Source organism: Microtus pennsylvanicus, chromosome 3, assembly GCF_037038515.1.
Source record: "Microtus pennsylvanicus isolate mMicPen1 chromosome 3, mMicPen1.hap1, whole genome shotgun sequence".
NCBI classification, from domain to species: domain Eukaryota; kingdom Metazoa; phylum Chordata; class Mammalia; order Rodentia; family Cricetidae; genus Microtus; species Microtus pennsylvanicus.
The window spans coordinates 17,970,008-17,983,516 of record NC_134581.1 but is presented as its reverse complement, the minus strand read 5'-3'; the positions used below and the strand labels follow the sequence as shown (position 1 = coordinate 17,983,516).

Genomic DNA, 13,509 nt, shown 5'->3' with positions numbered 1-13,509 from the left:
CACAAGTGTGCCATGACATGTGCCCCACCTCCCAACTAAATAAATCTATAAATGCAAAAGAAAATACTTTGCCCCATTTTAGACTGATTTTTCATGCTCTCCCTCCATTCCCTCCCTCCCTCCCAAGAGATATACTTATTGACCCCATTTTCTCCCTTACACAAAGTAGTGGAAGTTGTGGCCAAACAGTGGAGGAAGAGGCTGTGTGCACCTGGAGAGGGGTGTGCCCATGCTCTGACCGCTAAGGCACAAAGAGCTCACAGGAAGTAGTCCCACTCACCTTCCGTCCAGGGGGTCCTGGCTCCCCAGGGGATCCTGGATCTCCCGGCCGCCCAGCAGGAACCTCGAAGCAGAATGGGTTCACTTTACAATTGTGTTCTAGACAACATGTGAACGGTTTAAATGCAAACTTAAAATCCTGACACTATTTTAAAAGTAGAACTCTGAAAGCAACAACATCCATCCATTTTCATCTTAGAAAATGGACAGATTTCTAAAACACACAGAAGGGGACCCCCAGCAACAGCCTGTTCTTCACACAGTTTATTAATCCATTGCTACTTTTCTTGTTCTATTGGTATTAAGATGTCTTTTTAAAGTCTGTTTTGTATCATACTCTTTCCCAAAGCCTCTATTTTGGCTTTGTTTCTGACATAAGGTCTTCCTGTATAGAGCAGACTGGCCTTCAATTTACTAATCTTGCCTCTGTCTCCCGCACTCTGGAATGACAGCGATGTATTACCATGCCTGGCTCTCAGCTACCTTTTAAATTTACATACATACATATATACATATTTCCGTCACTAAATATTCTTATACACAAAATCAGGTCTCATGGCTTCATGTATTTTATTATGTGGAGAAGGCATGATTTAATTAATTGGTTCCTTGCTGTTGGCATTTAATTTTTATGTTGTTAATAAGCATATGATTATGAAGTTATATACACAATTCTGATGATTAGTTAAGATTTCTAAGACTAGAATTGTTGGATCAAGAGAAAGTGGTTTTCTTAAGAATAAGAAGGTAACTAAATTGAAACACACACACATACACATACACACAGATATATACATGCACACACAATTGTGATCACTTGCTAGTGTTTGGCTGGGGGCTTCACCCCTGCTCCTGGCATAAGCTTTCTCCCCTGGGAGTTGCCTCAGTCCAAACTCCACCTCAGAGAAAGCCCACCAAACGGTAATCCCTCACCAGGGAAGGTCAAACTACAGAAAAATCTTTAAGCCTCTTGTACTCAACAGCAAACACTACTTCTAGGCTGGTGTTCTCCAAAGATTATGGAGAGACTTGGGACTGTCTGCAAAGCTAAAAACGCTTTTTCGTTTCTGCTCATTTATGCCCCTTAGATCTGTCTGATAGCATTTGATGACTTAAGGTACTGGTAGCTCAATACTTCATTTGTTAAGTTTCCTGCTAAAATACAGGTGTGCCTCTTTAACAGGCTTCATAGTCCAGGACTAACAGGTTTCAAATTTATCTTCAGAGGTTCAGAGTTTCCAATTCCCTTTAATTATCTTCTAAAATGTTCCTACCTTTTAACCCAAAGCCATAGCCTTTTGCTATGACACCAAGATGTAAATCTGTTCCAGTTGTCTTACAGATACCTACAGGTTCCTGGGAAAAAGTTCTGCTGCTGTATCAAAAATCAGGTCTGGTAAAAACTAACAGTCTCCAAAGGCTATTTTAACTCCATCCATTTTCAAGCATATTTTACAGGTCACTCCTGCTGTCTGAGCCAAGACCAACTTACAAAGCGATCTCCAGACAACACCAACACCCGCACCAGCCCCTGGCACTTCACCATTGGTATCAACTCTCCTGACTCAAGGAAACCTATCAACTAAAATCTGGTTTTATCTGCTCTTGTGTCCCATTTATACACCCGAGCCTCACCTGTACAACCAGGGCACACTTCTCTGCCCCATTCTTTTTGGTATCCCATGGGGATGAAGGTCTTTTGATGACAATTAGGGTAGTTATCAATCTGATTACAGGAGAAGATGGGAGCATTTAGGCACTCTCTCCTCTATTGCTAGGAGTCTTAGCTGGGGGTCATCCTTGTGGATTTCTTGAAGTTTCCCTAGCACCAGGTTTCTTTCTAACCCCATAATGGCTCCCTCTATCAAGATATCTCTTTCATTGCTCTCTCTAAATGAATTCTCAACAGAAGAATCCCAAATAGCCAAAAGACAATTAAGGAATTGCTCAATATCCTTAGGCATTAGGGAAATGCAACTCAAAATGACTCTGGGATGTCAGAATGGCTAAGATAAAAAACACTGATGACAGCTTATGTTGGAGAGGATGTAGAGTAAGGGGAACACTCTTCCAACTGCTGGTGGGAATGCAAACTTATCCAGCCACTTTGGAAATCAGTATGGCGGTTTCTCATAAAACTGGGAATCACTCTACCTCAAGACCCAGTAATACTACTCTTGGGCAATAACTCAAAGGATGCTCAATCATACCACAAGGACATGTGCTCAACTATGTTCACAGCAGCATTATTCATAATAGTCAGAACCTGGAAACAACCTAGCTGCCCCGCAACTGAAGAATGGATAGAGAAAATGTGGTACATTTACACAATGGAGTATTACTCGGTTGTAAAAAACAATCACATCATGAAACTTGCAGGCAAATGGATGGAACTAGAAAACATCATCCTGAGTGAGGTAACCCAGACCAAGAAAGACAAACATGGTATTATTCACTCATACGAGGATATGAGATGCAAAGCAAAGGATAACCAGGCTACAATCCACAGTCCCAGAGAAGCTAGGGAACATGAAAGACCCTAAGAGGAACACATGGATAGCCCTAGGAAGGGGAAATTGATAAGATCTTCTGGGTAAACTGGAGGCAGGGGATAAAGTGAAGGGGAAAATTAATAAGAACAATAGATTTTGTTTAAGAAGAAACAACATTGTTTTCTTCATTCAGAATGCCACTGGAGAGGAGGCTACAGAGACTTCTCAGAGGTTAAAATCACCTCTCACTTTTCCAGAGGATCCAACTTTGGTTCCCAGCACCCATGTCGTGGTCCACACACCTGTAATTCCAGCTTCAGGGGACCCAATGCTTGCCTCTGGCCTCTACATGCGGCTGTACTCAGATGCACATATCCACAGGTAGACACATACACACAAGGATTTTACTGCTACAGGATTTATATTCTTTACAGTAATAAGTGAATTTATCTAAAAATTAACTTATAAAAGCATGGCCTGTGGAGAAGAATCATTAATGTCTCTACAGTGTCCAAATAATATTGACAGTATTAAAAAAACAGAACTTAGTGACTTCATTTTATTTAAAAGGGATGTTTAGCTTCAAGAGAAAAGGGAGGCAAGTTGAATACTTTTGTCCATTTCTAATATTTTAACAATAGATTTTAAGTAAAAATCAACAGGATAAGGAAAAAGAGGAAGCCTTAGTGTTTGGGAGCCTGGAAAGCAATCAAGTGTGTTTGAGATGGCGTGGCAGACCTGAGGAATGTGAATCCTGAGCAGGCAGCAGAGAAGTCAAGAACCAGCATGTTTGGTTTCCCACATTCCCAGAAGGCCCAGCTTCGGGAGCCATGGGGGGAGGGGCAGGAGCCTCCAGAAGCAGAGGGGAAGAGGCTAAATAAGGAGGATTAGTGGGGAAATCACTCTATGAATTCTCCACTCTGTGTTTTCAACAGGTAGTTGGATACACCTTTCTCCATCAGCAAAAACCAAAGAAAACAGAAGTGAGACTCTCAGTAGAGCTGAGAACCAGTGTTATACCACTCTGAACCAGGAGACCAATGAAAATATGCACACTGAGTGAGAAAGAGCCTCTCATTGCCCTTGTGTCTTCTAGAAAACTGGCATCCAGATGCGAGCTCCCCAGAAAGGGGTAGAGGAAGTTGAAGGGTTGCTAAGCAGAGAGGTCCATCAGATCATTGTACAGTGAATGCATATCTGACAAACTCCAATCGTGTCTTCCAGGTTCCCAATCAGACTTGCTGTACTCAGTTCTCAATGTGAATGCACAGCTCATTCTTGAGACATATGAGAGATAAAAGTCAAAACAGAAGAAAAAAACTGAAGGAAACAAACTGTGTTGAGCAAAGAAGGCCAAAAATACTCATTTATAACCTCAGAGAGATTAGAGAAAAATGCTTAATCATTAAACAAGAATAGTATAATACCGAAAAGGGACAGATTTTAGCAACAAAGGTAAAAGTATAGGATATATATTAAAAATAAAAATCAAGAAACCATCTCAGAAAGGAGAGAAAAACATCAAAGAGATGTTAAAAAATAAAATAAATACAATAAGAAATAAACTAAAGGACTATATTATTACACTGAATGATAGGTATTTAAAAATATAAAATAGAGAACACTAGAGCCAGTGAATACAAACCAACAAAAGAACAAGCATTTTCTAGAAAAAAAGGGCACACATTTCTAGGGCCAAGGGGCCTATTTAATACTCAGGAAAAATGGATAAAAATGGGCCATGTGCCAGATTGCAAAACCCATGGCAGATTGAAACGCTAGTGACCGAGAGGCCATCTTATGGAGAAAAAACACTGACTAATAGGAATCTGTATGGCCTTGGACTTCCCAAAGCAACAAAAGAGCCCAGAAATAACAGAAAACATAACTGTTTTCAAAATTCCAAGGAAGTATGTCCAGCTCAGAGCTGTGCACTAGCCAAAATATTGACACATCTGGAGGTAACAAAAATCATTTTCAGATGCTGGTAGTATCATCAACTGTTCCTGCCGGTCATCTCCTGTTAGCAGCGTGTCATGTTTGCACGTGAAATGACCTCTCCCCCAGCTTATGTTCTGACCTCTTGGTGTCCAGATGCTGGCCCTATTCGGGGAGGTTTTGGAAGATTTGGGAAGTAGAGCTTAGCTGGAGGAAGTAAGTCACACAAAGGTACGCCTGAGGAAGTAAATCAGTAAGTCACGCAAAGGGCAAAAGTGTGCCTTAAAGCTTAGATTGGGACCTCAGTCCTCTGTTTTCCTCTCTTCCCCACCCATGAGCCGCCAAACATGAACCAAATGACTGCAGACTGAATCCTCTGATACTGGGAACCAGAACAGTGATAAGGTTCCTGGCAGAGGTTTCTGTGGTGGAAGTCCAGGAGGGTGTGACAGTGGGAATGAGAGGGAGAGACCGGACATGGGTGGGGTGGAGGGGATCTCAGAACCTGGTGCAGGGCCCCTGCAGAGCAGTGGACACCAGGCCTTCTGCACATGCAAACATCTTCAGAGAGTATGAAGATCAATGTGAGGTTAACAGAGGGGACCCCCAACTTTATAGTAGAAAATACCTTCACCTTAATACTCAAACATCAAAAAGCAGGAATGCAAACAGACTGCCAATTCTAAAACAATCACTCATGATGAAAACCATTTTTTGGAGACCAGGAACTAGAAGGAGGTGGAGAGAGGGTGGGACTGCTATTTTCTCTGGTGCTAAGGGGAGAGGGGTGAGGTTAGGGCCTTGGGTACAGCAGACAATCACTCTACCTGAGAGCCATGGTCACAGTCTGGGACCACCTCTCTTTAAATTGATTTTTTAAGGTGATAGAGGGAAGCCATTTTAAAGTTAGGAAACTTAAGATGTTGCCTGACTCTTTAAGCAGGAACATCCATCAGGAGAGGTTTTGCCACCTCAGAGGATGAGTTTCTGGAGACATAGCAGCTTGCTCTCACTAGGGAAGTCAGGTGATGATGGTTGGAGTCCAGTGGAAGGCTCCAAGGATACAATTGAACAGCCCACACTGCCCAGGGGCAGTCTCCCCAGTGAAGGCGATCCAACCCCAGCTGGTGATAGTGCCCAGGTCCAAGATCCCTGCTTGAAACCTGCTTGAAGATTTTTTTTTTTTTGCTTTTGTTTTTTATTTCAATGCACATGCAAACATACAAACATACTTGGCTGAAACAGGGTTTTAGACTTTTTTTTTAAGAAAAATATCAAGGTGAAGATTCTGTGAACTCCAACTTAGAATAATTCCAAGAGACCTGAAAGACTTTCATAATTTAAGGCTAAATCTTTCCAGAGAAAACATTTGCTCTTCCAGGAGAAAAACCTGGACATTTTCAATGTTTAAACTCCAATTTCCAAATCCAAATATTACTCATGTCAAGGGGTGAGGGATGAGGCAGCTGGAGAGGGAAAAACTAGTAAGTTCCAACAGTTCAACATGGAGAACAAGGAAGGAACCAAAAATGTGTCTGCAGAGGCCCAGACACCGAGCCTGCATGGCTAACATTGGTTAAGCACACTAAAAACCCATGAATGCACCATCACAGGGAGGGGCCCCAACAAATGGCTGAGCTTGTTAGCATGCTGCTGGTGTCCAAGGCTAAAGCACCCCGTTAATAAGCCAAAGGAAATGATCCAGAGATGTTTCAATGCACATGACATCTGGCTTAATTTGAAAGCCTTTTCTAATTATTTTCCTAATTATCTTCATCATTACTGAGGGCAAAGTGATAAAGGATTGCCATCCGAAAACAACAGAGGAGGAAAAGAATTACAGCTGGAGGCAGCCCCACCCCTGGGGAGCAGCAGGGGGAAGAGGAAGTTCCTTGTTTTGAAGCGTTAAAGCCTCCAAACAGGACCCCTATACATAAAAGTTCCTATTACAGTGTGTAGAGAAAGACTAGATCAACAGTAAAACTGACCATGAAGACAAACTGGAAAACCATCTCAAGTATGTGTTTTGGTATCAGGGTTTTTCTAAGACCTTGCTCATGGACAGGGTCATAGACAAGTTTTTTTTCCCAATCAAGGTTCTTCAGAAAGAAAAGAGGCAAAGACTTTTTTGAGACAGGTTTTCTCTGTATAGCCCTGGCTGTCCTGGAACTCCTCAATGCTGGGACTAAAGGCGTGCACCACCACTATCCAGCTGAAGCAAAGACTTTGAGAGACAGTTTTGTTGTCGGGGAGAATTTGTTTGTGTAGCTACTCGGCTCTGAGACTGCCATTGGAGTCTGACCTTGGTTCAGAGTGTGGAGTCCACATTCAGCTGGCCAGAGTGGACCATAGAGTTTTCTGGATGACTCAGAGGTAGCTAGAGGGACACACAGAAGGAATAAGGAGAGGCGAGGGAGATGTATGGGCCTTTTTGATCAGGCGATGTGGAAAATGAGCAGGTGATCATTTCTCTGTCTTCCCTGATATTTAACTCCTGAGTTTTATTTAAGTCGCAGGAACAGTTGACCTAAGAGTGGCTCATGACAATAAAATCTCAGTTAAACAGATCTAAAACCAATGAATGCAAGTGTTCCATCCTCTTTTATATCCCCTTCTTCTGTTCTCTGGAGACATGGGAGTTAACAAAAATATTAATACGAGGCGCTCCGCCAACACAAAGAACTCCAATTAAATCAGATTAGACCAAATTAAATGCTCGTGTTTAATAAATGGCATATTCCCAGGTGGCCTGAAGCATGGCAGGGGAAGACAGAGGGAGCTGCACACGCAAACCCCAAATCATGTGTTCCTTTTTTTCAGCGCAAGCTTAAATACCCTGTGGGAATGATCCTGACCATCCCTGGGGAGGGGTCACCACTTGGCAGGCTGGGAGTTGGAGTCCAAGTGCTTGCCAGGCTGGGGTGACACTTCCAACTCAATATTACTTTCCAGCCTGTTTGGATATAGGGGTGTCAGAGGGCTGGGGTCTCACTTTTATCTAGCCCAGGAGAGCCTTGAGCTTGAGATCCTTCTGTCTGCGTCTTCCTAATACTGATAAAAGGCACGTGCTACCACCTCCATTTCTAACCATCTATAACCTGAGGAGACTGACTTCCTGTGGCACATGCCAGAGAGTTGTGTTTACTGTCAGAGTATTAGGTAATATTCAACTCTCCCATAAACTTATAAAGACATGTTTGGTTTGACACCCAGAAATATCGCAAAACTCAGAAAACACCCGGGAAGCGAGGAGAGGACCTTTTAATAGACACCGTATTAAAAGCAGTTCAGCAAAAGCTTTGATAATAAAAGCAAGATGTTAATGGGTATTAGTCTTCATCAGGTCTTCCAGGAAGACTGGATTAAACTGATATTTTTTTCAGTACAAGAACCTGCCTTTGGATCACAGAAACTCCTTTGAAACGTCTTATTTTCCGTGGTTAAGAATGATACACGGACCAGAGACTGGACAAATTTGTTCACTAAAACAGTTCGTTGCCTTCCTGGTGGCATTGGGAGAGAAGTACCAGGCCTATTTTTTATTACACATGTAGACCTTAGCCAAAATTGCACACATTTTCAAATTTGTTTTGTTTTTGTTTTAAGAATAGCAATGCTAACGACTATTAACATGAAAGAGAATCTGCCAAAGTAGCGGGAGTTGAGGGCTGAAGAGATGGCTCAGTTGATGAAGTGCTCACTGTCCAAGATGAGGACCTGACTTAACTCCTAACACCATATATGAGCCGTCCACAGTGGTACGTACCTATAACCCCAGAATCAGGAGGCAGAGGCAAGCTCCCTTCCCTGGGCCTTGCTGACCAATCAGTGTATGGTGTAGGAGGCCCTTATGTATTTGTATTGCTTTCATTGCCTTTAGATAGGGCAGAAACTTAGGTAGGCGGGAAAGACAGAACTGGATGCTGGGAGAAAGAAGGCAGGCAGAGAGAGCCACTATGGAGTCGCCAGAGTCAGACATGCTGAATCTTTCCAGGTAAGCCACGACCTCGTGGTAACATACAGATTATTAGAAATGGGTTGAATTAATATGTTAGAGTTAGCCATTAAGAGGCTAGAACTATGGGCCAGGCAATAATTTAATTAATACAATTTCCATGTGATTACTTCAGAGTTAAGCTAGCCGGGTGGCAGGACGCAGCCCGTTCGTCATACAACAAGTGTAGCTGAACTGGTACGTATCAGGTTCAGTGAGAGACCCCGTCTTAAACAATAAGATGGAGGGGATGGAGAGATGGCCCAGCAGTGAAGAGCACTTGCTTAAGTCCTGGAATTGGCTCCTGAGCTCCCACCTGGCAGCTCATAACCGCACGTAATTCTAGTTCCAGGAGATCTGATGCCCACTTCTGGTCTCTGTGGGTAACAGGCATGCACGAGTATGCTTACATACATGCAAGCAAACACTCATATACTTAGAATAATTTTTTAAATATTAAAAGAAACATGAAAAACAATTGAAAAAGACACCTAAGATTGATATCTGGTCTCTATATGCACACATACATGAATATGCACCTGGCATGTATGCATATACACACTCTCATCATACATATGAACATAATCTCTCTCTCTCTCCCCCTGCCCCAAACATCCACACACAGTATCTGATGTTATCCTCTGAATGGATTGCTTACCATTCTACCTCTGGCTCCCTTGGGACCAGCCTGTCCTGGATCCCCAGGATCCCCAGTCTCACCCTGAATAAATATATCAAAATGAAAATAAGAATTACATTGAAATCAAACACAAAGGTCCCAGGGGCACATCTACATTTGTAAACTGACTCAGATGTAAAGCCATATATATACATTTTGCCTTGTGTGATCTCTCCACAGCACACCGTCTGATCACTGGCTCACAGTTCAGTCTTCCAGACCCAAACTCGGGCTCCTTGGAGAAGCAAGGGCTTCTTTTGTTGGTCTTCTGACCTTATTGACCTTACCGCACACAGGGCCTGACATTTACAGAGTTCAGTACAACTTTCCAGAGACACTGGAAACATCAAGGTGGCTCGTCACGTGACAGCAGTTTTTATAAACACACTGGGGAAACTCAAGCCAGGCAACATCTCATCATCTGGTTTATTTCTCTACATTTTACTTCCCCTTAAGCCAGCGGTTCTCAACCTGTGTGTCCTGACCCTATGGAGACTGAATGACCCTTTCACAGGGATGGCCTAAGACCATTAGAAAACTCGGTATATTTACAATCCTTAACAGTTATGAATAACAATGAAAATCATTTTATGGTTGGGGTCATTCAGTATGACATGAGGAACTGTTTTAAAGGTTGAGAACCACTGCTTAAGCAATAAGAAAATTAGGGAAGGAGAATATCTGAGAAAACTTTCAAAAGGGCCATCTTTCTCCCTTTACCTATACATTTAAAAACTTGAAGTGGAATATTTTAAAAGTTCTTATGTTCCTAAACAAATAGTTCATATTATAACTTGACGGGGGCAACCTGTCTCTTTCCTATGCTACCTCACCCTGTGGTAGAATATTATTTCTCACTAACTGTCCTGAGACACAGTCCCTGGCTTGGACTGTGAAGTACACGTACCTTCGGTCCAATTTCTCCAGGGAATCCTTCTTGCCCCTGCAATCAACAACAGAGGAAGTCAATACATACACACTTGGCCCAAGTAGATTTGTTTATATTGACTTTAGTTCTGCCACCTTCTTTGTTCACATGTCTGTGCGCTAAGGAAGGGCTGGACCTCCTGGAACCAGGAAGCACTATCGGAGAAACCAGTTCCAGTTTCCAAACCCGGCTACTCATGGGCACATAAGCAAGATGGAAGGCTAAGAGGAAAGGCAGAAAGTATTTGAGGAGAGAGTGATCTGGGGAATTACAAACAGCCTGAGTCTTCTCCAAGGGCATGTGACAGGAGAGGGGGTCACTTGGCCACATGTCTCCAAGTGATGAGTAACCTCTCTCAAGTGGGTTTCAATGGAAAGGTTTAGGAAGTCAATGGAGTCCAAACATGCCATTCAGCTTGGGGTCCCCCACTTACCTTACTTTGACCAAAGACTCATTGAAAAGCCTTCCTGCCCTCATTTGTGTATTTTACCTAAAATAAAGTTGCTTCTCTTTTGTACGTCCATGTGTGTGTGAAGGGGTATACACTCATGGGTGTGCCAGGAGAGTCAGAGGAGGTTACCCTGTGTCTTCCTCTGTCACTCTCGCCATCTGAATTTGGAGACAGGGTCCCTCACTGAACCTGGCTAGGCTGGCCAGAAAACTTCCAGATTCTGGCTATCTCTACCCCACCCCGCCATGCTGGGGTTAAAAGCATCACAACCATGGCCAGCACTTCCATGGGTACTAGAAATTTGAGCTTAGGTCTTCTTGCTTCCATGGAAATCATTCTTACACGCAAGGCTATCTCTCACCCTCTAAATTTTATTTTAGCCCTTTAAAACTGTTGACAAATCTGTTATGGCCAGTGGTACCAGAGTGGCTGGAGTTTACACATCAACGCCCCTCCCATCTTCTTCCCCACTTCCAACTTCTAATTATCACTAATGTACAAAAACATAAACCTTTTATTCTGATGTAAAAGAAATCCTTACACATGTAAAATTCAAAAGGCAAAAAGAAGAAAAACTACCTGAGTCTTCCTACCCAGAGTTGTTATATATCCCTGTTCTAGCTCCTTCTGGCTTTTAAAAATGCATTTTCAGCATGAGGGTTCTTTTCAGTATACTGTGACCCTTTATTTGAAGTTTCTATGTACAAATTTTAAATAGAGGTCTGGGAAGATGGCTCAGTGGGTAAAGTGCTCAGTCTGCAAGAAGGGGAATCTGATCCCTGGCACTCTGGCACCCTGGCACTGGTGGATAAAGACAGGATAATCCTGGGGGAATTAATGGTCAGTCCAGCCCATCAGACAGCTCCATGTTTAGTGAGAGACCCTGTCTCAAAAAATAAGGTGGTATAGTATATAGGAAGATCCACCCAGCCCCACCGCCTGCTGACCTCTGGTCTGCACATTCACATATGCGGGCCATGTTGTCTCTCCCAAGTCCACACATTTTTATAATAAACTTCATATGTATTAATTTTATAGAGTCTAATGTTCAATGTCACAGGCGATTAAGTGTTTCCCTTTCTGTGGGATACTGTTTTCAGTTATTCTATATTCTAACAAACATTATTAAAATCTCTCATTTTTGAGTTTTAATTTTCAAAAATCTTTAGCAGTGTGGCTTCTCCTCCCAACACCATGTTGGATTGTGGGTGGAGATCCCTCTTTTGTTTCTCCTTTGGCAGCTGCATGGCATTTCTCTGACTTTGCTTATTGTCTCTATATATCTCTGCCAGCCTTGCTATATTCTGCCCTGCCATAGGTCAAAGCAGCTTTATTCATTAACCAATAAGAGCAGCACATACACAGAAGGACATCCCACATCATCAGCACACACACAGAAAGACATCCCACATCATCATCATCAGACATACACAGAAGGACATCCCACATCATCAGACATACTCAGAAGGACATCCCACATCATCAGCACACACACAGAAGGACATCCCACATCATCAGCACATACACAGAAAGAAGGACATCCCACATCATCATCATCAGACATACACAGAAGGACATCCCACATCATCAGCACACACACAGAAGGACATCCCACATCATCATCATCAGCACATACACAGAAGGACATCCCACATCATCAGCACATACACAGAAAGAAGGACATCCCACATCATCATCATCAGACATACACAGAAGGACATCCCACATCATCAGCATCAGCAGCATATAAACAGAAGGACATCCCACATCATCAGCATCAGCACATATACAGAAGGACATCCTACATCATCAGCATCAGCACATATACAGAAGGACATCCCACATCATCAGCATCAGCACATATACAGAAGGACATCCCACATCATCAGCACACACACAGAAGGACATCCCACATCATCAGCACACACACAGAAGGACATCCCACATCATCATCAGCAGCACATAAACAGAAGGACATCCCACATCATCAGCATCAGCACATACACAGAAGGACATCCCACATCATCATCATCAGACATACACAGAAGGACATCCCACATCATCAGCACACACACAGAAGGACATCCCACATCATCATCAGCACATACACAGGACATCCCACATCATCAGACATACGCAGAAGGACATCCCACATCATCATCAGACATACACAGAAGGACATCCCACATCATCAGCACACACACAGAAGGACATCCCACATCATCAGCACCACATATACAGGACATTCCACATCATCAGCACACACAGAAGGAAGGACATCCCACATCATCAGCACACACACAGAAGGAAGGACATCCCACATCATCAGCACACACACAGAAGGAAGGACATCCCACATCATCAGACATACTCAGAAGGACATCCCACATCATCATCATCAGACATACACAGAAGGACATCCCACATCATCAGACATACGCAGAAGGACATCCCACATCATCATCAGACATACTCAGAAGGACATCCCACATCATCATCATCAGACATACACAGAAGGACATCCCACATCATCAGACATACGCAGAAGGACATCCCACATCATCATCAGACATACTCAGAAGGACATCCCACATCATCATCATCAGACATACACAGAAGGACATCCCACATCATCAGCACATACACAGAAAGAAGGACATCCCACATCATCATCATCAGCACATACACAGAAGGACATCCCACATCATCAGCAGCAGCACATAAACAGAAGGACATCCCACATCATCA

At 43.0% G+C, this 13,509-nt stretch overlaps 1 protein-coding gene across 1 annotated transcript in view; it reads right to left on the bottom strand.

Moving 5' to 3' along the window:
- Positions 1-13,509, bottom strand: part of Col6a6 (collagen type VI alpha 6 chain) — a 102,878-nt gene that overhangs the window by 28,630 nt on the left and 60,739 nt on the right. The window contains exons 26-28 of the mRNA XM_075964792.1: positions 10,290-10,325; positions 9,362-9,424; positions 281-343 (exon numbers count right to left, since the gene is read on the bottom strand). Of these exons, the coding sequence (XP_075820907.1) occupies positions 281-343; positions 9,362-9,424; positions 10,290-10,325 (162 nt within the window). The remainder of the gene's footprint in view (positions 1-280; positions 344-9,361; positions 9,425-10,289; positions 10,326-13,509) is intronic.